The 23,443-nt window shown below is 35.3% G+C and overlaps 1 protein-coding gene across 2 annotated transcripts; it reads left to right on the top strand.

Moving 5' to 3' along the window:
* The first annotated feature begins 7,354 nt into the window (after positions 1-7,354).
* Positions 7,355-9,998, top strand: LOC18441697 (uncharacterized). 2 transcript variants are annotated; one of them, XM_006851923.4, is made up of 4 exons: positions 7,355-8,069; positions 8,753-8,815; positions 9,040-9,117; positions 9,265-9,998. In XM_006851923.4, exons 1-4 carry the CDS (start codon positions 7,710-7,712, stop codon positions 9,706-9,708), a joined length of 945 nt encoding a protein of 314 aa, XP_006851985.1. In that variant the 5' UTR covers positions 7,355-7,709; the 3' UTR covers positions 9,709-9,998. The 2 variants fall into 2 exon arrangements, with proteins under 2 accessions (XP_006851985.1, XP_088702163.1); XM_088846037.1 differs by having other exon boundaries at positions 7,367-8,069; positions 9,040-9,152.
* Positions 9,999-23,443: the final 13,445 nt, after the last annotated feature.

Here is a 23,443-nt window from a genome sequence, read left to right as displayed (position 1 = left end):
CTTTCTTTTTAACAAACAATACCGGAGCACCCCATGGTGACACACTGGGCCTGATAAAACCTTTATCTAATAATTCTTCCAATTATTGTTTAAATTCCTTAAGTTCTGCAGGTGTCATTCTGTAAGGTGCCTTAGAAATTGGGGCTACCCCTGGCAATAATTCAATAGAGAATTCAATTTCCCTATAAGGCGGTAATCTTGGCAATTCTTTAGGGAAAACGTTAGGAAATTCTCAGATAACCGGAGTGGTATCCAAATTTATCTCTTCCTTCCTATCTTCTTTGATATAGGCAAGAAAGACTTGATACCCTTTTCGAAGGAGGCGATTAGCTCGAATACAAGAGATTAAATATAATGGGGAGTCTTCTTTGATACTATTGAAGTAAAATACTGGTTGATTCGGAATACTAAAGGTAACTATTTTCTTGTAACAATCAATACTTGCATGGCATGCAGAAAGCCAATCCATGCCTAAGATTACATCAAAATCTTGAATTTCTAGGAGAATTAAATCAACCAACAATTCCTTTTTTTCGATCTTTATTAGACAGGATTTGTACACTATATTGGGGTCACTTGAATTTCTCATCGGTGTGGCTACTTCTAGAATGTATTCTAATTGTTTTGGTTCTACCTTTAAGTGGCATGCAAAGTGTGGTGGTACAAATGAATGAGTAGATCCAAGATAAAGCAAAACATGAGCTACTTTTTGGAAGATAATAAGAGTACCTTGGATCACTAATTTTGAGACCTGAGCGTCTTGCTAGGTGATCACAAATATTCTTCCTTTCATTTGAGGCTTTTGAGCTATCTCTCCCAGCTTTGGAAGCTGTTGCATCTGTAAGCTAGGACATTATCTAATCTGGTGCCCCAATTTTTTACATTTAAAACAGGCTCCAGTATTCCAATAATAAGGGCTCGATCCATGCTTTTTCCCACATTTTTTACATGGTTCTATTGGGCTTTAAAGTGGCAAGGGCCTAAACTTCTTGTTTTCCCTTTCAAACTGTTGTCGATTAGATAGTGTGGGTTTAACTTGACTTTTCTGATTTTTCATCTTTTGGTAATCTTCGAAATCTTTTTCGACAATTTGCATTATTTCAGCATAAGTTCTCAATTTTAAGACTGATATTCTGCTTCTAATAGCTGGTATGAGACCCCGTTCAAAAATTTTCACCTTTCTTGCCTCATCGTTAATGTGCAAACCTGGCCAATTCAGTAAACTTGGTCTCATACTGTGCTACTGTCCGGTTTCCTTGAATTAATTCTAGAAATTCCATTACTTTTTTGTCTCGAATAAAATCTGGGAAATACTTTTCATTAAATGCCTCTAGAAATACTTCCTAAGTCAAAGGCTTATTTTCTTTGACCAATATTCCTTTTGTCATTCGCCACCAATGTTGTGCTTCACCTTCTAACATAAAAACTGCCAAGGCCACCTACCTATCATCAGGACATTCCATTGCCTCGAATATTTTCTCCAATTGCATAATCCATCCCTCGGCTTCCAGTGGGTTTACAGCACCCTTAAAAGAATGTGTGTTCAATTTTTTAAATTGTTTGATATTACTCCCACTATTTCCCATAACTGACTGCATGGGTGGATTGTTGTTTTCCATCTGATGTTGCATTAGAGCAACCATATTTTCCAAGGCTTTGTGAATTCCTTCCATATTAGCTTCAGCTATTCTGGATCTTGACTTCGTCCCGGTCTGTACACGCAATAAATGTGATTTTAAGTACATTCATTTTAAATTTCCTAAGAATCATAAACCAATTGCTCTGATACCATAATTGTCACGCCCCAAGAATTTACAATACTGATATTCCTGATATGTGACAGTCAAAACATATATACATATCTTTTTAGGACAAATTTACAATGGCAAATTCTTACAAAGTAACAAAAGAAAGTTTAAGCACAACTACAATATCTTCCAGAGTTGATCCTGACGAACACTCAAAATGAAACCACAGTTATCGTAAAAAAATTTTTTACCGTAATTTGATGAGTTTGGCTACTCAGTAAGTGATCATCATAATCCTAAAAATAATCATGGTTGAAAGACATCAATATTTTCAAAACAAAGATCTATTAACAGAAATGCATCAAAAGTTTCACTTTAAAAAATACATAATTAAATATAATTCGAATAATTGAAATACATATAACATTTTAACGTCAGTGCATAATTCAAAAGATTTCACAAAATACCCTACTGGCGTCCCAAGTACGTCACCTATATACCCCACCAGCGTCCTGATGGGTCCACTTAATCCCTATCGGCATCCCAGATAGGTCCACTTAATTCCTGCAGGTTCACTTATACCTCACTGGCGTACCCGATGAGTCTACTTAATCCCTACCAACGTACCGGATAGGTCTACTTATACCTCACCGGTGAACCGGATGAGTCCACTTGCATACTTAAAGTATTTCTAAATCTCTTTAAACATTCGAAAGCAGCAATATCATGTACTCAACATATCACTGAAATTATTAATATGAATTTCACTGAAACCATTAATAACAGTAACTTTCAATAACATTTCACAAATATCCAATCAAATATTTTGGGCTCAAATTTAGAAAAGTAGCAGTTCGTAAAGACATTTTAGTATAATTGCCAATTTAATATACATAGAAAAACTCTTATAGAAATTCAAGAATACGGAACTATCACAATTTATGGGATGTCAATTTACAAATAAAACCTTTCATAGACAATGCTATAATCAAATGCAAAAATATCAGTTTTCAACTAATAAGGCAGTCATTTGCACATGAATTTTACAATGTCTAAATATTCAAAAACAGTAGAAAGAAATCTCAGAATTTTACTAAAAGCAAAAATATCACATTTATTTCTAATAATTTTACAGTATCTAAAATTCTCTAACAATAGATAAGAAAAATAAATAGATTTATTTATAAGAATTACAACATTTAAAATTTCTAACATAGATAAAATATCACAATTTTATTAAAAAGGTTATTTCTCAAAATAATGAGGTCGCTTACGCATAAAATTTATCACGTCTAAAACTCATGATAATTAGCAGAAGTAATTATTTCATTTCATTTTTAAAAAGAACGGATTATTTTTCAAGATAATGAAGTCACTTACTTAAAATATTTGAGAGGGGGCTTTCGATAAAAATTCGGCTTGAGAGAGGAGCTCACTGTGTTTCGACTAAAGAGAGAAAGATCTCAAAAGTTTTCTAGGGTGGGAGTCCTCACTTCTCTGAATTTAAATTCTTAAGACATATTATTATACTATTTGATTAAGCTCCACCTCATATATGAGGTGTAACGATAATGTTATACGTGAAGCCTTTGAGGCCCATGTCAATAAAAGGACGTGGTAAAGGAAAGGAAAAAGTTAACAAAAGTGGTGATGGTTCATAAGGACCATAGTACTTATATGGACCATCACACTATAAAGAATTATTATTTATTTATAATTTTTTTTTTTTTTTGAAAGTTTAGGATTGTTCCAATTGGGCATTGCCAATCCAAATCAAGAATTGGCCCCATTGAAACAACTCCTGGTCGGAATTGGGAATATGTCAACTTTAGATGGATTCGCTGGATTTTTTTAAGGAACTGGGCGTGTTATCAAGGAACCAGGTGATCCAGATAGGTCGATCCACTTGCTTCCCATTGATTATATTTTTTTATTTTTAAAATTTTTATTTTATCAATATTTTAAAACCCATTGATCGAGATCAGGAATCGGTTGGGACCGAACTGGAAAAGTAATGAATTGTCCTGGTTTTCCCCTAAAGACCCCACCCCTTTTATATTTTCTTCTTTTAAGCGTAAATAAAGTTTTCTTAGGACCCCCTAATCCACCCATAAACCCCTTATTTTATTTTATTTTATTTTGTAATATTTTCTCAATCGCCAATTGGACCGATGGGATCGGCGATTCGACATAGATCTATAGGGTGAACGATTCACTTCGACTCTTTTAAAATATTAATTGTTTAGAATCAATTTTCACACAAATGAATTGCTCCGATTCACTAATTTGGATCGGCCGGATTTTTAAAAAGTTAGTGCAACGATCCCATCCGTTATTGATTAGACTCAAAATTAAAAAAAAAAAAAAAAAATCTCGAACTTTGTGACGTATTCCAAACCAAGAGTATTTATGATTTGTCGTATACAATCCCATTTATTTATCCCTTTCTTTACTAATCGTTGGGGTTCGTCGGCCCAGCACAGATGACACGTCCTTCATCTAATTCCACTTAGAATAATCCTCATGCTTGTGGTTTACACTTTAGACGATCTACAATGAGAATAATCCTTTTCATGCATTTAGTGTTGAGATTCGACAGAATCAATATCACGCATGAAGCAAACATATGAAGAAAGAACGATAGATACTTTCTAGATAGATACTTTCTATATGCAACTAAAATAATAATGATAATAATAATTTGCATATGCTTGCAGTTTGTTTCATGTGTGAACCCTTTTTTTTTTTAATTATTATTATTATTTTGAATAGAATGTCATGTGTGAACCTTAATCAAAGTATGACACATCTTTAAATGCAATTTCAATGCCAGAAATATTTAGGACAACCGTTGTTTTACCCTTGATTATAAATTTGAAGCTAACAAAATTGCAAATTGATCTCATAAAAGTTTGAAAATAGACGGTCAAGATAATGTGTTACAGGATGTATTATTTTTAAAATTGAAACTTTTTTTCTTTTTATATCCATGGATCTTGAGGTTGAGATGATTAATTATGAGAGTTTTCAATTTCAAAACCGCTTTTCAAATTGATTTTTGAGTACCACCGTACATCTATATTATCTTGTAAGGTTGATACCTTACATAAACTATTCCCTTCTCATATATATGATCTATATTAATTGAAGATCATGATACCACAGAAACTATATTCCCAATACCACAGAAACTATATTCCCAATTAATTATGGGAACTTTACTAAGGGAAAATACATTTGCATATATAAACAAGTACGCTAAATTCATTTCGGTGAAATTTACATAATAGTCACCTTGCGACTTTCATCCTGATCGATGTACGGTGGATATGGAGCAACAGTTCGACTCTTGATTCCTCCATATTTTATTTTTTATTTTTTTAAATTTTTTTGACGAGAGTAATAAATATTATTAGATCATGGGAGCAATTACAATGATATAAAGATTAAAATGACGAAAGAGAAACAACCAAAAAATCTAAAAATGCCTCTTTTTTTTTTTTAATAAGTGGCCTCATCTCGACCATCCGTCTAGGATGGATGATGGACGGGCTGTCTATGAAACATATTCCTCCTCATTAAATTTCACCATGATACTAAAAAGGGATTGCTTACAAATATACCATTTATCTTTTATACGTGACGGTTACAATCATTTCCACTTATTAAATGTCAAATTGGATGGCTTGGAGTGAGCCAACGATACAATTTTTTGAAACTTTGTGTTTATTCAATGACACTTTTTATAGACAATCCTTATTAAGAATATGGACTTCAGGTAATAAAAATTCCAGGAGATCTTAGACTCTGATTGTACTTTTTAAGGGTGCAAAAGGAAGAAAAGGTTATGGAAAAACATAATACAATCCATGGGTCGTAGTAACAACAATGATCATGGGCCATCCAGCCAATTGGTTGGGTGGTGAAGGAGAAAAGTAACACGAAATTGAATTGTACACCAACTCTCCATCATGGTCTAACCCATCTCTCATTACAATGACCATATGAATCATATGATAATGACCTTAATTCCAATAATCTACCGCAGTTGTACTGGAACTCTATGATGATGGGCCTCTTTCTTTATGTTACCCCCAAATATCACCAGTATCATCAATCATCTTCCTACTCTTGAAATGCCAGAATGGTGTGACCATATGGAAAATCTTCAAAAATGCTATGTTATGGCAAATCTGGTTGTAGTGCAACAAAAAGGACCATTGATGGGGTCTTCCCTAATATCGAAGAGGTGAAAGATTGTATTTTATAGTCATTATGGAACTGGTTTTCTTGTAGATGGTTGTAGTGTTCTACAGTCTGACATTTTTGTTAGCCTAAAAAATCTTGCTTCTTCCTTCTCTTATTTTGGTCGTCCTCTTCAGACCTGGAAGTGCCCTGTAGATGACCGTCTCAAACTTAACTTTGATGGGAGTTCATTTGGCAACCTAGGCCTGATCGGAGTTGGCGGTATGCTCCGTGATGGTGCTGGTCAGGTTCTCTTTCTTACCCTGGCTCCTGTGGCAACACTACGGCTAACAATGCAAAAATATTTTCTCTTTTACAAGGCCTGAAAATTATTATTGAGAAGGGTTTTCAGGTGATATTATTGCTAAATGTAACTCTTTAAATGTTGTTAAATGGTATAGTCAAGAGCAACGGATGTCATAGTCCTTACATCTTTTTTGGGTTAACATTTATGATCTTTGTGATGTTCCATCTTTGCAAGTTTTCGAGAAGCTAATGATGTCGCAAATGGGCTTGTTAAGTTTGGAGTTTCCCTTTAATCTCTACTTGTTTCGCCTGATTTAATTCCGACTCTATAACTCCATTTTGCTTCAGCATATTATCAATAAAAGCTCATAACATTCTACAAGAAAAAATAAATGGACGGTGAGAAGATACACACCATATATATGGTTGTACATGGTTTTTTGGTAGTTCAGTGGAGATGGGATCCCCTACTTATAATGGTAGTGGAACTTAAGTCGTCATATTATGTGGCTATGCCATCCTAACCACTTAGCCTTGAACCCATTTCTATAAGGTCAAAATTGCTTTAAGGATGTATATTGTAAGTTACAACAAGTGTATTCACTCTTTCTCATATAGAACAATGGTTAATCTCCACCATTCATCGTTGGAGATAGAGGGTGAATTGTAGATGTTTTTAATGCACAATATACACCATACACTTGATGTGTATATTGGTTACGGCCAAAAAGGTTTATTTACTCCCTCAAGCGAAATATACAATAGGAATATATTAGATACGAAAAGTTGGAATGTGATCTCTAAAATCTGGCAACTAACCTCATAAAAAATAATTTTTTTTTTGCTTTTTGTATTTCTTTTTGGAAAAAAAAAAAAAAAAAAACCCAACTTGCATTAGAACCATCTCATTTTTGGAGAAAATGATATGTATAAAATCAAAATCGAGTTTTTTATTGAAAAATAATTGTCTTCTTGACATTAGATGGATCCCTAAGTTTCCAAAAAAAAAAAAAAATATATATATATAAATCCCAAACTTTCAAAAAAGAAAAGGAAAACAAAAGACTAGTGTTTTTTTTTTTTTTGCCAAAGGGAGTAAATGCCGAGGGAGCATAGTACACACGCTCGTAGTCTTCAGACATTTTGGTCATCCGCGTTGCGACTCAAGCTTGGAAAACGTCTTCTTCTCCGCTCAAAATAAAACCCTAAATATTTCCACCTTCCAAAGATGGACACGTGGCAGCAGCCCACATTGGCGCCATGGATTTCCTTCGTCTCTTAAAGCAGCGGCGACACACATCGAAGCTTCTCTCTCTCTCTACTCTCTCTCTCTCTAGCCCGGGCACACGTTCCTTACCTATCTCTGTTTCTTTCTCATGTTGGGTGATCTCTTTTGCTTTTCCATGTGCTTCTCTCTCTAGTTTGGGGTAGTTTCTTCTTGCTTTTTCGAAGAAAAGCACCATTGTTGAAATGGGTTCTAACTCATTTTTTTGTAGCAGCGATGAGGCTGCAGTTGCAGAGATTCTGGTGGATTTCATTCACCATTTGTGGGGTGAGAGAAAGAAGAGCCATAATCATGCTGGAAAGCAGTCGTGGTTTTGTTGGGGCGCTAAAAAGCGGCGCTCTGCACTTTCTTTCTCTACTGATTCTTCTTCCCCTCTGCGCTACTGTAATGGTTGGGAAGGGTCTTCTCAGAGGATGAAGATACGGAGCCCTTCGAGCCCGCTCTCTCCTCCACTTTCTCTCTCTCAAAGTGGGAGTGAGACCGTTGATGCAGGGTTCGCTCCTTTGAAACCCAAGCGACCAAGGAAGAGAGGATCTAAGAAGAAGGTAATTTTGTTTTTATCAATGTTTTTTTGGGTAATTTGCGGATTTTATTGATTGTTGAAGATAATTTTTATTTTTTTCCTTCTTTGAAATTTTTTGTAATTAGGCACCATTTATTTGGGTTTCTGGAATTGGTCAGTTTTTATTTGTTGGTGACACGTACGTCCCACTCTGGTTTGGTTTCTAGAGGAGTTGACCTCTATTTTTTCACGGGTATTTTTTTCTTTTTATTTTAGGAATTATTTCCTGTCTGGTTGGTGCTTGGATTTGATCTTCTGTATATTTTTTTTATAATTGGGGTTTTATTTAGAAATGGAAATGGCGTTTTTTTGTTGGAGATTTTGGTTTTTTAGAAGGACAAATAATTTTGTTTCTTGTTTTTAACTTATCTTCTCATCCCTTTTTTATTTTTATTTTTATTTTTATTTTTTTAATTTCTGAGGAAATTTTGGTCCATGATGGGCACTTTTCTTGTCTACCGGAGGATTACGATTCACTAAACAGAGGCTCGCAATCCGCACTACTACAGATATACATTTTCTCTTATATTCTATTCTGGGTTTTTTAAAGAAATGTAAGATTTTCCTGTTTTGTGAATGTTATCTGCAATTTCTTGGGTAATATATCCAGTTTTATCCTTAATAGAGTTCCTTTTATTATCTACTGAACTTGTTTGGGTGGTGCAGTCTCACAAGGAGTTGAAGGAGATGGTGGCCCAGTTATTGGCAGAGCAGCAAAAACTCAAACTGGTTAGCCTCTCTTCAAACTCATCATTGTTCTCTTGTTTCTTTTTCTTTTCTTTCTTTTCCCAAAAATATCTGATTCACATGAGTGGTCCTGAACGGTCCTGATTTCTCAGTGCTGTTTCTCATCAGAGTCATCCTAACCGTCCATTCGACTCAATGATTGTCATCTTTACATGCTTATCAGATGCTCAATTTATCACCTATCAATAATGCTTTTGGATGAGCAGGATATTGTGAAATTCAAAGAACTTAGTGAGAGGTTAAGCCGTTTGAATTCACAGCTGAAAGATTGGCATACAGGGGTGGTATGACCTTTGAACTAGACACATCTCTCCTCTCAGTTTGTCTTTTATCATTTCTCCTAACAATTTTTCTGTGCGTTTTGTTATATTCCTTTTTCGGATACTTTTTTCTTATCTCTATTTTTCTTGGGGTGTTCTCTCTGTCTATAGAGCAAGTTTGAACCTGAAGGACTCTCGACCATGGAGCCTGAACCCGAAGCACTCTTCAGCATGGATTTGAATTCATGTAGAGGCCTTGATGTTGCCGAAGAATTAGAGGCCTCTGTCATGGACCCGTCGTCATCATCATCTCACTTACATCTATTTCCAATGGATAACCACATCACTGAGGCCAAGCCTATTGAGAGGCCAGCCTCCCCTGTTTCTTCCTCGCTAGAGGAGAAGAGCTTTTGTGGCTCAAGGCCTGAGAAAATGCTCTGCAATTTCGCTGGACGAGAAATTAACACTGTTGCAGATGAAACTCTCAGTCTTAACATTAGTTTCCATTACTTGGAGGTAACAAACAAGGCAGCCATTGCCGCTCAGGCGAGGAGGAGAAGGATTGATATCAACAGAGTAAAGAATTCGTTGAGCCAAAAGCCTCGTTCGAGGTGATATAAGTGTGCCCATTTTATTTTCTACCTATTCTTCCTTTTCTTATATGTTTATCTGATCAAGAAGGTAGGCTTCTATCATACATTTATCTGATCAAGAAGAAAGGTTTGTAGTTGATGCTTTCACAGGGTCACCAAGTAGGGGTAGAATTAGCCCTCAAATGAGGATTTCAGAGGTGAGGATCATTCTTTGCGGTTCTTCTTTCTATTTGATGCTAAATGTATCAGTTCATTATAAACAACTTTTGTGCTCCATGGTTATTAGTTGGCAAGCATTTTGCTTTTTCATCTTTTGCTACTGTGTTTGATTCATTACAAGAATTGTTTGATTTCTCTCTGTCAAATGACTAACTCATGCCAAGGAAACATTTTCAAGTTGCTGAGGGTGTACAAGAGTGCTCACATGGAATAAATTGTGGGTTTCTATGGGTGAAGGGGAACAAGGGTAGCGATCTAAGGAGGTGAGATATGTGCCTCCTCAACTGGCACCTCTTTTTTGTTTGTCACAAAATGGCCATCACGAGATGATGGTCCTAAGTAGGGCAGTCCTATGGACAGGGTGACCTGGACCGGCCCTAAAAAAGGTAAGGGTTTGGGCCACAAAAAGTTGCCCTGCCCGGCCCCTTTTTTTCTTGGTTGCCCTCTCTTTTTTTTTTTTTACATCTATTTTTGGCTCAGGCAGGGCTTTAGCGGCCCGCACGGCACCAGGCCTGGGAGGACCTTATGGGGGCGACGGCCGGGCCAGGGCCATGACCAGTCCGGTTGTTGCCGTATTCCTAAGGTGGGGGTGAAGTCATTTCCTCCTAAGTTTGGGGCGTACTTTTTGGGTGCTAAGTGTGGGGCATACTTTATGGGTGCCACTGAGGACCCAAAGTGAACCCATCCTGAGATCGGATTCTGTTTCGGTCCAGATATAGCAAGGTTTTATAACTATACATAGGGGTCGGCTTTGGTTTCAGATGGTAGTCAACCCAGATCCAACCCAACATGTTAAGGTTCTAGTTGACTTGATGCAAACCTGATGGTGTACTCCCCTAATTATTTGTGTGTATTAGGTCCTTGATGATCGGGAGAACTAATGAGATCATTTAGTCCACCCTGAGATCGGATTCTTTTATGAGTCAGATATAGCAAGGGTTTATATCTATGCATAGGGGTCGGCTTTGGTTTCAAATGGTGGTCAACCCAGATCCAATCCAACATGTTTGGGTTCTGGTTGACCTGACCCAAAAGTGACGGTCTGTCTACTCTCCTAATTATTTGGGTGTGTATTAGGTCCTTAATGATCGGGGGAACTAATGAGATCATTGAACCCACCATGAGATCGGATTTTGTTTTGGGTCCAGATATAGCAAGGGTTTATATCCATACATAGGGGTCGGCTTTGGTTTCGGATGGTGGTCAACCCAGATCCAATCCAACATGTTTGGGTTCTGGTTGACCTGACCCAGAAGTGACAGTCTACTCTCGTAATTAATTTTTAGGTCCTTAATGATCGGGAGATCTAATGAGATCATTGAACCCACCATGAGATCGGATTTTGTTTTGGGTCCAGATATAGCAAGGGTTTATATCTATATATCGGGGTCGGCTTTGGTTTTGGATGGCGGTCAACCCAGATCCAACCCAACATGTTCAGGTTCTGGATGACCCGACCCAGACCTGACTGTCTAAACTCCCAATTATTTGGGTGTGATAGGTCCTTGATGATCGGGAGAACTATTGCGATCACACGGTTTTTCTAGATACTCCTTGAATTTGGGCTGTTCTTCAAGTTTTGTTGGCTGCATGGAGGCATATTGTGCTTTCAATAATGGGAAGCACCATATATGTAATCTGGGTGTTTACTTTTCAAATTTGGGTTTTAGGTTTTATTCCCTTAGTTGGGTGTTTACTTTTCAAATTTGGGTTGGGATTTGGGTTTTAGGTTTTATTCCCTATGGTTAGGGTTGGCAATGGGCGGGGTTAGGCCAACCTTGGCCCAGCGTGGTCTTGGCCCAGTTTGGTCCTAGTTCCCATGGGTCAGTCTTGGCCTGGCTTAGATGGGGCCCAAGCCAAGAGCCCTAGGCGGACTGTGTTGGGCCAAATAGAATCAAGGAAAAACAAAGGAAAAAAAAAAAAAAAAGGCCAGTCTATGCCTGCCCTGGTCGGGTGGGTTCCCACCCTTGGGCTGTAGTGGCCTTGCTCAAGTACAATCCTTTGGCCGCATTTTGTGCCCTAGTCTTTAGGGCCGGGCCAGGGGAGGTGGGCCAGGCCATCCATGCCCATGGCCACCCTATCGCTATTTATAGTTTGGGCGGCTTGGTTTTGTCTTTTGGTTGCTTACAATGCGGGGTACATCTCAATGTTGTGTGCAGCTGTCTCATTAAAGTGTACTCTTTCCATGCTGTAATTTAATATTTCTATAGTAGATTCATAGTTGTTAGAATGGGCTTGACTACTGAATTAGTTGGTGATCAAAACTAGTTCAACCACTATTTGAACCTGTTTGGCCATATATTTAAAAAATAAAAAAAATTAAATGCAACAATTTAAAATTGGGAAATATATTTAAAAGAATTTGCTCACCTTTGTTAAATTCATCAAAAGAGTTCCATCCGATCAATCCAAACCAGCTAAAAAATAGTTTGGACCAACTTTTGACCAAACTTAGTTTTAGCTTGGACCTGACGGCCAATGCAATCCGGTAGGTCGGACAGGTGGTCCTATCCAAATATGATAACGATGATTTATCGAAGGGTGTGGTTTGTATAAGGCCGAGGCCCTAAACAATCAAAAGTACGTTCTAGCCCTAAATAGTATCAAAAGATTAATTTTCAGTAGCAAAACTCTTTATGATGGCTTGAAATTTATTTTCATCTCTAATTATAAAATTTAAAGCTTTTAAAAATAGTATAGATCAAGTTGATTTATAACACTAAACTATATTGAAAATTGATGGCCCAGATAATGCATTGCAAGATGCACGATTTCCAATACTGAAAATCCTTTTTTTCTTTTCAACATCTATACATGTAAAGGGCAAGATGATTCATTTGAGGGTTTTCGATGTCAAAATAATCTCTACTAGTAAATTTTTGTGGTGCATCTTAATTTAATTATTTAGAGCATCAACCTTATTTAAACTTTTTCTTTTATCTAATGTTAACTATTGACAGTTGGTCTTGGTCTTATCTAACTGGCTAGTTTTATCTCTTAATTGGCATGGTTTGGGCTGCTATGGAGGACTTTTGACATGTAGGTATGTTGTTTGGGGGGATTAAAAGTTGAGACATCATATTAAGTGTGATATATTTTTAGCCCAGTAATGGTAATCAAAGTAGTGCTTGCAAAATTGCCCGATCTAACCGCTAACCCTCCTGTTAGATTGGAATCAACCAGCAGTTTCGGTTTTGGACGGTTATGGTGGTCAACTGGTATTTTAGAAAAAAAGTTAAAAAAAAATGTATATAAATTTTTAAAAATAAAGAATTTTTTTTGTAGTATTTTTTTAAATATTTTTTACATTATGGTAAAGATTAAAAATTGTTTTGGTAATTAATACTCACTTTTCCCATCCCTTTCAGAAAAATTTTAAAATAGTCCTTGGAAAATATAAAATGGGTTAAAATTCATTTTTTTTTTATTAATTTTCAACTTCATTTGAATGAGTTTTGTTTTTATATTTATTTATATGTTTTTCATATTTTGGTAGGTATTTTTTGTATTTTTTTCAACATAATTTTGACAGCCTGGGATTGGGATTTGTACGGTTAGAACGGTTGAATTGGTCGCTTTACCGGTTAAACTGTTTCGGGCCCATGTTCGATTAACTGTTTGCGAACACTGAATCAAAGAGCCAGCTTAGCATTGCTGATTGTCTTAAGTTAGAGACAGGGTCAATATAGCGATGAATCACATAAAATTTAGAGATGGTATACAATAATTATTTTAATCATTTAATATGATATCTGATAGCTTGGGTGTGTCACAAAGTTTGACACCATCCAATTTCACTCCTAATAGTCAAAATTACAGTCCTAATGGTCAAAATTACAAAATTAACTGCGACCGCTCATTATATACTTTTCTTAAATTTTAATATGCTTCCATCCTATTCTATCTACCTTATGTTACTACTGTTGGTTGTTTTCCCTCATTTTTCACGTGGTGGTCGATACCTCGTGCTGAGGTATTTGGCACAACATTTTAACTCACCTCTCTACTTTTTTTTTTTTTAATATATATATCACGCTTAAAACACATATTTAGCACCTCACATTCATCATAACACTCATCGGTCAAGCTTTCACAACGCACAATTCACCCCAATCAATTAAAGAAAAATATGCAAAAAATCATTTACTTTTGGTACGAAATGTCATAAGCACTTTTGTTTTTTAGAATTCAAATTAGGTTGATTAGACTCAAATTTTTTTAATTTTTTTTTTTAAAAAACCTTGTGACACAATCCAGGCCATCTAATTTGATATTGGCTAAAAATAATTATGACTTCATTGTAAGAAAGATAAATAGTCCCATAGTATACAATCCTTTTCTTACTATGACAATCATTGGTGTCTGATCCAAAAGGTTTTAAAAAAAACGGATTGGTAACCCGAATTGGTGTCACCTATACCTGTATTGGGTTGGTGAATTTGTGGATCGGTTTGGAAAATCGGCTGAATTGGCAATTTTTGTCGTAATTTTTTTTCAAAAAATCACTATAAATCTCTAAAAATAGTATTTTTTTAGTTTATGAAAGAAATTACGAGTGATGCATTATGTTCTTTCTAAAAATAAGGTTATTTTATTTTATTTTTTAATAATTTTATAGTTTAAAGAATTACTTTTAATTTATAAAAATCCAGCCTAATCGGTTGGAGATATGACCAATTTTTTAGGGATTAGACTCCTCATGGATACAGTGTCCTGTCTAATTTTGATAACTATGTGACCTTAATAGGAGTTTTGTTCAGATAATGTCTGAATTTCTCTAGAACAGATCAAAAACATCAGAAAACCTCAGATCATACCCCCAAGAACATTGCCTGAAATGTTGCGACCACCACCAAATAGGTCGGGACGGATGTCTAGTGCTATCCTTGAAAAAATTTGAGCTAGGATTGGCTCAGTAATGCAAAGAGCGTCGGTAGAACCTTGACCCCAGCAATGCATATCTGGATGTTCCACTCTCTGGTTTTTTGGAAACCCTAGGAACCCTAGAGTTCATGTCATCCCTAACCTTTGCCGCTTCAAATCCTAGAAACCCTAGGTCCTTAACACCTAGTTCTCTACAATTCTTTTAGCTATGAAACCCAAAACAAAGCCTTAGAATGAAGATTGCCCAAGTAAAAATCTAAATCATCAAAACTATTGGAGGAACATGCTCTACTAACTTCTCAAATTCAAGCAAATAATTAATTTGGCTGTCAGGCTAGAGGGATCAATTTCCAAATAAGTATTCGATTATTTAATCTTAAGTTTGCCTTTCTTTTTGTATGTTTCTTTTCAGTTTTTCCTGATTTCTTTATAGTCGGATGTGATTTCAAGCTAGCTTCGGCGAAGGTGTATAAGAAGAGGAGTTGTTCCTGGAGGTCTAATCCGAGCTAGCAGCTTTGGGTGTTAGGCTAGAGGGACCAGTTTCCAAGTAGATATAATATTATTTATTTTTTAATTTACTTCTTTTTTGTTTTGTGCGTGTTTCTTTTCAAAATTTCTTGGTTTCTTTATGGTCTTACGAGATTTCAAACTGGCTTTGCAAAAGGTGTATGAGAAGAGATTTTGTTCCTTGAAATCTGTCTTTCCATATATTCTAATTTAATGGACCCATTTTTTTTCAATTGAATTTTAATTAATTAAGTTCCAAGTATAAATTTAAAAGTATTTCATCTGAGATGTTCCCAATTTTAGCTGTAAAAAACATATATATATTAGGTTTATGTGGTTTTTAAAGATCTTATAAGAGTTTGTATGAGCATTGTATATAGTGAAACATAAACTCAGTGGGAGTGTGGTTCTTTTGTAGACCATACTAGGCAAATGCTATTTGCCGATACTTGGACTAGACTCAACGTATTAGGCCGAGTTTAAAAAAACCAAGATACCTGGCCATAGGGATCTACTGAGAAGGGTTTACTGGATTAGCCCTTGATGAGGTCAGAGTATGCTCAGATGAGAACCGAAGGATTGTGTGGCTCTTGTGTGTAATGAATAGCTATTAGATACATGGCTAAAACTTCATCATTATATCATCACACAACATGTACATAGATAGTCGTATTGAGATTCACCAATGAGGATGAAGCGTGTACATGTACGAGAGATTACCCTTATATACCATAGAGTCATGATTGCATTATGGTATGGAGAACCATGATTTTTTTTTCATCTCTAGGGGAGAACCTGCAATCCATAAACTGAGATTGTATTCTCTAGTCTATTGGCTGACTGTGGCGGTCCAATCATAAGCCCCTGTAGTAGATTCTGGGTTATGGGAACTGCTGGGTCGGTTTAAGAATGCTAGGTGGATCGTGGTCCGTAGTTGAAGGTGGAGCGCTCCCGTATATTGATAAATTTCTAAATCGAATGGATTCGATTTCTATCAAAATTAATTAATTTTATGTTATATGATTTTTAGAATGTTTATTTGAATTTTTTAATATTTTATTTTTGTCATTTGGATTTATAAATTAAAGTAAATTAAATTTTCAATGTTTTAAATGTAATATGAAATTTAAAGTTATAAAAATTCAAAATAAAATATTTTTAAAATTATGTGAGACCCTCCATAAATATGGGCCCAATTTAGAATATGAGGAAATTGGGTGGGGCCCAAGTGTGGCCACTAAAGGGTAGCACGCCGTAGCCATAGGGACTAACTTGATCACCAAAGTGATAGTTATCCCCTTATTGGTTGGTTTTTTTTTTTGGATATAACCAACTTACATGATAGATTCAAATATTTGAAATATTTAATAAATCGTATAATTAAATATTACCTGGTTGGGTTTGATGTTTTCGAGTTACATTTCATGAACGAGAGAGAAAGCTTCTTTATGTCCACCCATCTGAACATAACTAGAAATCATGGCACTCCAAGAAATAACATCTCTCCACCATTTCTCAAGAGCAGGGCTCTGAATCTTTAAGGATTGACCCGCTGGAAAATGTTCCAGCCGCCATAAAACTGAGACTGTTTTTTAAGAGGTTCAGGGCCTTGAGGTTTTCACAGATGTTTACCGGGACCTCGTCGGAATCGAGGAGTTAAGAAAGTGAACAGTCTAGAGAGAGAAACATGTGAGGAGATATATTGAAACACGTGAGGAAAGAAAAAATGTCTTTTTTAATTTGTTTGGGTTAAAAGTTGGAGTAAAAATAGAAAAGTTTATTTGGGGGTTAGAAGATGTTTGAAATTTTGAATTTAAGAAGAAATGAAAGTTGAAAATGAGGTTTATGGAGATATTTTTCCAATTTTTTTTATTTAAAGATTTCATGAGAATATATTTAAAAAATTGAGAATAAGTCTTTAGCACATCCATTTGAATATTGATAGTGGATCAAAGGGATGGATGACTTACCTATCTCACCCCAAAAGTCTCTTTAGAACGACAATCAAGATTTGGTCTTACGAATTATGGTAACACCTAAGACATATAAAATCTATAAAAAGAGGCTCTCTCACCTCATAAATCTCTACACCTATTTTTTTTTTCTCTCTAAGCGATCTGTCCTCCAAGATTTCTTTATAGGACCTTGGGCTTCAAGATCTCTCCTATGTTTTTTGAAAAGGACACCCCTAGCATCTGTCTCCATAAATTTTCATGCTCCAACCACTTATCTCTCTTGGGTTTACAAGAAGGGACATGCCCCAACAAGCAACATCTCTCTCTTACTTTGATTTCTCTATAGGACCTTGGGCTTCAAGATCTCTCCTATGTTTTTTGAAAAGGACACCCCTAGCATCTCTCTCCATAAGTTTTCATGTTCCAACCACTTATCTCTCTTGGGTTTACAGGAAGGGACATGCCCCAACCAGCAACATCTCTCTCTTACTTTGTTGTTGGGATGCACAAGGCTAAGGTGGTGGTTTTGATATTAGGTGGCAAAGGGGAGGATCCCCTTCATAGTAGATCTTTCCCTCTCTCTTTGATTTCTTTTTCACATCTCTCTAAAGATCGAGGAGGCCTTAGGTAGTTGGAGGCCGTAGGTAGTTGGTTATCCACATGCCATTGAGAGAGTTTTGTCATAAATAGGAGAATCAAGAGACCGATCATAGATCCGAGTACCATCAGAAAAAAGAGATTTAGTGTGAGGTGTATTAAGCCCGGTTGAAGTAATTTTCAGCAATTTTACTTTTTAAAATTTTATTTTTATATTAAGCTCGTCTATTCCCATAAAGTAATGAGTTAATCTATTCTCATAAATGAATGAGTTAATGTTTTGATTTAACGAGTTGTATTCGGTAGCAAGTGAAAAACTGCAGTTCTTTGTTGTTTTATTTATTCGTTTCAAGAGTTATTTATTTGTAATTGGATATTGTACGTGATCTTGAGCACATAGTCCAACTTTTAATATACATATATATCGTATATAAAATCTTGACCTTCATTTGATCTAACTCAATTAGGTCCAGAATAGACCTAGAACCAAATCTGACCCAAGTCTTGGTCATCTGGACTCAGACCAGATCCACGGGGTCCAAAATTTAGGTCTAAATCCAAACTCGTTTTAAGTCAAGCCATCGGGTCTGTGGGTGGACCCAACCCAATTGCCACTTTGCCAAATCCCATTTCACTTGAAACCCTCTTCCCTTATTTGTAAGTTCTAAACAGGTCCTAAATCTAACCATATAAGATCCTTGGCCCTTTTCCTTATCCAATGTGTCTTTTAGCTCCAAAAATTAAGCCCTAGACAGCTCCACCAAGTGAATCAAGAATTCCAACAAACTGGACACGCTGGGCCCTCCCCTGAACTCCCCTGATGGTATGTATACAGCTCAAACAAGCTTTACGCACTTCTTCTCTCTAACTTACAAACCAACCAATTGGTAGACCAACCATTTAATAAGAGACCCTTTAAATAATAGTCCCTTATTTGAAGTACTAAAAAAGGCATTCCATTATATTTTTAGAGCGCGACTAAAATAGAAACTTATTGTACGATGGCTTCTATAGTAATCCTGTTTAATGTTATGGGAAAGCCTTCTATGCTCTCCCTACAGTATAGAAGTTCCATCCTCCTTTTATTATCCAGTCGTCCATTTTTTATCAAAAGTGCCACTCATTGTTTGATCTTAGATCCAATATCTCAAAGTATTTTATTTTTAATTTTTTTAATATAAAATTTGTGATAAGTCAATTAATTTAGATGCCTCATGACTCTTATCCAATCATCCAATATTCAATACATAATTAACTAGTATATACCAAAAAATGTATCATATAAAATCTACCCATAAAATACTTTTAAGAGAGATCACACCTACTTATTACATACAAAAAACAAATATGCTATCTAAATTTATTCAAAAAATACTTTATCTATGGTATAGTGACAAATATATTATATAAACTTATTCATTAAATACTTAAACATCACACCTACTTAGTAGGTGCCAAGAAAATACACGATTTCTGTTTTCTCATTACAATGATATAACTATGGTATGGTGACCATGGTCACTTGGTTAAAGTTTTATAAATTTCTTTAATTGGAAAAAGGATCATAGAAATTTGGGTTTCACATCTCAGCGTTTACAGTATAGAGAGAAGAAGCAAGAATGAAGAGAAGAAAAAAGGGCTGGGCTTATAATCATTAGGGTTTATAGAAAGAGAAGGAAGAAGGAAGAAGGAATTGATCATCGATTTCACAAACCCTAATAGAAGAAGCCCTAACTGATTTTTAGAGAGAGAAAAGGAGAGAAAAGGAAGATGGGATGTTGATTTGAGATATTTTGAAAAAGGTTTTTCTATCTGATTTGGGATGTTGTTTGAGAGAAAGCCCTAACTATAAGATGCCCTAACTTACTAACTGATTTTTAGAGAGACCTATATGTACAATTGCTTGCTCATGTAAGTCTATAGTTTGCATTATATTGTTTATCTTTGTTATCACATAATAAAAAACAAATTATTGATTAATTGGTCCTATAGACACACTAAAAGACTATGTTTTGAGCTCTAATTTGTGCAATAAACAGTATTTTTGTAAAAACAGTTATCACAAATAATCCCAGAAATCTGCATGTATTTGATTTTCTTTACACAATGATTTTTTTTACGAAATGATTTGCTATAAACAGTATTTCATTTACACAATGATTTTTCATAATAACAATTGAAATCTGCATCTATTTGTTTAAGGTTTTTTTAAAAAAGGGAAAAAAAATATTCATACTTCAAATCTGCAATTGTGGTTTTGAGGAACACAGTGGGGACACAAATTTCTATTTTAGGTTTTTTTTTGAAACTAGAATTATTTTTTTCAAAAGCATGAAAGTGGCAATGGCTGCAATATACAAGACAGGGAAAAAAAAAAAATCTTTCAAAAAACAAATTATAGGTAAAAAAAGATACAATTTTTTGCCCTAATTTAAATCGTATTATGAACAAAAATGCATTTTAAATGTTGTTATGAAAACTACACGATTTGTTGCCGACCTTTTCAAAAAGTCGTCGTTTCAAACTGTTTCCATAAAATCGTCGATTTTTTGAAAAATATTGCCGATTAAACAACGATTTCCTAACTATGTTCTCAACTAAAGAAGATTTTGAGACTGCTGATTCCTGAGAGAAAAGTTTGAAGGAAAGGTGATAAGCTGCTTTGAGATCTTTAGAAAAAATTTATATAAAGTTGCAACGTTAAAAGGTAGAATTAAAGATACATCTCAAAAATCTATCGAAAAAGGTTATTTTAATGTTAAAAAACCCTCTAATTGATCATCTCAACATCGAGATGTATGAATATGAAAAAAAAAAAATTTTGAATAAAAAAATACTGCATCCTGCAACACTACATTATCCAGACCATCCATTTTCAAGATTTTGCAACACCACAGTATCTAGATCATCTATTTTCAAGATTTTTATATGTTTATAGATACTTAATTTTAACCATTTTTTAAGTTTAAAATTTTATAAATAGATATGAAAAATAGATTTTGAGATAATCCTGGAGTTTTTTACACCAAAATTACACGTTACAATAAATTTTGGAGGTGCGCCGTAATTCGATTATTTAAAGTTTCAACCTTAAATTTGGGAGCATGCATCAGAGTCATGGAAGATGAACAACACTGCTCGCAGGCTGCAAAAGCAGGCAAGCTTCTAATGCTCATATCATTCATCATTGCACGCATCACAATACTTCCAAAGATTTTAAAACAATAAATCAAGAGTAAATAGAGAATGGAAAAATATAATCAGCAGAAGGATCAAGTGGGCAATAATTAAAGAATAGAAAAACCTAATCACATAATAAAAACCACTAGATCAAAATATTTGTAAAGAGAGAGGGAGGAAAGTACCCAATGACATAATAATAAAAGCGATGAAACCATTTAGAGGAAATAAAATATTTGCACAGAGAGACGCTCTATTTGCAAGTTGAAACAAGAGCAATGCCGCAAGGGGTGAAGAAGATAATTAAATAGGGAAAACCTAGGGTTTGACTAACTACAAAATACCCTTGTTTCTCCTCCTAATGGCAATAGTGTCCTTCCTTTTGCTCGAATGTACTTTTGGGGCACATTTGATTATATGAAAATATGAATGTATTTTTTAGTCACGTTTGGTTCTATGAAAATATTTTGGAAAAATAGTTTAAAATCTCTAAATATGGATTTTCTAGGTACTTTGTCCAGCCTAAGATTTTTTAACATATTTTCCCTTTGAAACCAACTTTTTCTAACTAATACCCCCAATACAAAAAAGTTCTCAATTTTATTTTTTTTATTTTTTATGAAAATACCCTTCCCATATAATTCGTTTTCAGATCCCAATAAAAGGAAACGCCGGACTGCACTTGTACAATGCTGAACTGCTCATTTCAAAACGTCGGACCGCCACTTTAAAATGCTGGACTGCCCTTCAAAATTTTATACTGCGACTTTAAAATGCCAGATTGCCCATTCAGTCGGACCACTATTTCAAATTCCCGGAATGCCCATTAAAAATGTCGAACAACTATTTCAAAACAACAGACTACCTGTTTCTCCAATAGCATAATCCACAGACTGTCACAATGAAATTTGGACCGCTATATCAAACCTCGGACCGTCACAATGAAACATCCGACCACTCTTTCAAAATGCCGGACCGCTATTTCAAAATCGTTAGACCGCCATTGCCCTCTCCAGCGAAAACAAAATGCCGGACCGCTATTTCAAATAGTTGGACAGCCACCGCCCTATCTAGCGAAAATGATTGTTATGCAAGGGAAGAGTATTTTTTGTCAAAAAAAAAAGAAAAAGAAGTGAACTATATGTATTGGGGGTATTAGCTACAAAAATTGGTTTTGGAGAAAAATATGTTAGAAAAAGTTAGGTTGGATAAAGTGCCTAGAAAGTCCATACCTAGGGATTTTTAACAATTTTCTCAAATATTTTTAAGTCCCCTATGTGATATATAGCACGTTTGGCACGTTTGGTTCTATGAAAATATTTTTAAGTCCCCTATGTGATTTGGTATAGGAATTTATTTTCACATTATCCATTTGGCTATGTACCAATTATCATATCCTATCGCACGCCAAATTTTCCTTTTTATGGGGGCTCTTTTGATGGGGCACTCCAAATCCTCTAGTTTGCCTTTTCCTTTCTTCGTCTTGCCACAAAAGCTACCATGGGAGTCCATAGGTTCACCATCCATGAAACCCTGCCAAGGGACCCTGATCTTCCTCAAGGGACAGTGAAGATGGCCTATTCGCAACGGGAGAAGATGACCTTACCATCAAACCCCCTCCATGGCTGCTAATGCGGAACACAAAGCCAAGTGCCTTATCCTTGCTAATACCTCTTACGGCCCCTCCTTTCACTGAGTCTTACTCATCAAGGGATGATATCTCTCCTTACTAAGTGGTTGCGTAACGCTACGAGGATGGAGGAGGTATGTAGCAAAGCGGGGGAGATACCGGAGGACGTCAATGTCAAATTCCATGGGGTCCATGATGGCGATTGAGGAGGTCATTATTATGCTCTGATTTGCGTCTCATCCCAGAGATAGACGTGCTCAAATCTTAGCAAAACCCGAGTTGTTTTCAAAAATGTAAAAAAAGTGGGGTCGTTTGAATTATGTGTTCAGAAAAGTACTAGTATTTTGATATAAAAAAAAGTTTCTAAATTTAATTAAATCTAACAATAAATTAATTTTCAGAAAAAATAAAATAAAACAGAGAATTAAATGAAGAAAAACAAAATAAATTAAACAAAGAAAGATATACTTACCTCTAGGAACACGAAATTCAGAGTTTTGGGCTTGGATCAGGCTACTCTTCTGATTTGTACAACCATATCCTTTTTTGGATGTGCTTTGCTTACTGGAATTGGAAGATCTAAAGAGAAAAACTACGAATTTTAGGTACGTTTACCTAGGCTTTTCTAGGGAGTAGAAGATTTTTCTTAGCTTTTTTAATGATTTTAGAATCTCCAAAGGTTGAATATGAATCTTGGGATATTATGTGATTTTTTTAAGATTTTTATTAACTTATTAAGAATTTTCTAAGGGTTTTTCTATTTTTAGGTATTTTTAGGTTATTTT

The sequence above is a fragment of the Amborella trichopoda genome, chromosome 9 (genome assembly GCF_054954075.1).
Source record: "Amborella trichopoda isolate Santa Cruz 75 chromosome 9, AtrichopodaSantaCruz75HAP2 v2.0, whole genome shotgun sequence".
NCBI classification, from domain to species: Eukaryota; Viridiplantae; Streptophyta; class Magnoliopsida; order Amborellales; family Amborellaceae; genus Amborella; species Amborella trichopoda.
The sequence above is the reverse complement of the archived record's forward strand: the minus strand, read 5'-3'. Positions and strand labels throughout refer to the sequence as shown.

Excerpts from the sequence above, each read along its gene's own strand:
- LOC18441697 (XM_006851923.4), top strand. The coding sequence starts at position 7,710 with ATGGGTTCTAACTCATTTTTTTGTAGCAGCGATGAGGCTGCAGTTGCA. Across the intron at positions 8,070-8,752 it reads AGAGAGGATCTAAGAAGAAG|TCTCACAAGGAGTTGAAGGA; the intron begins GTAATTTTGTTT and ends TGGGTGGTGCAG. Across the intron at positions 9,118-9,264 it reads AAGATTGGCATACAGGGGTG|AGCAAGTTTGAACCTGAAGG; the intron begins GTATGACCTTTG and ends CTCTGTCTATAG.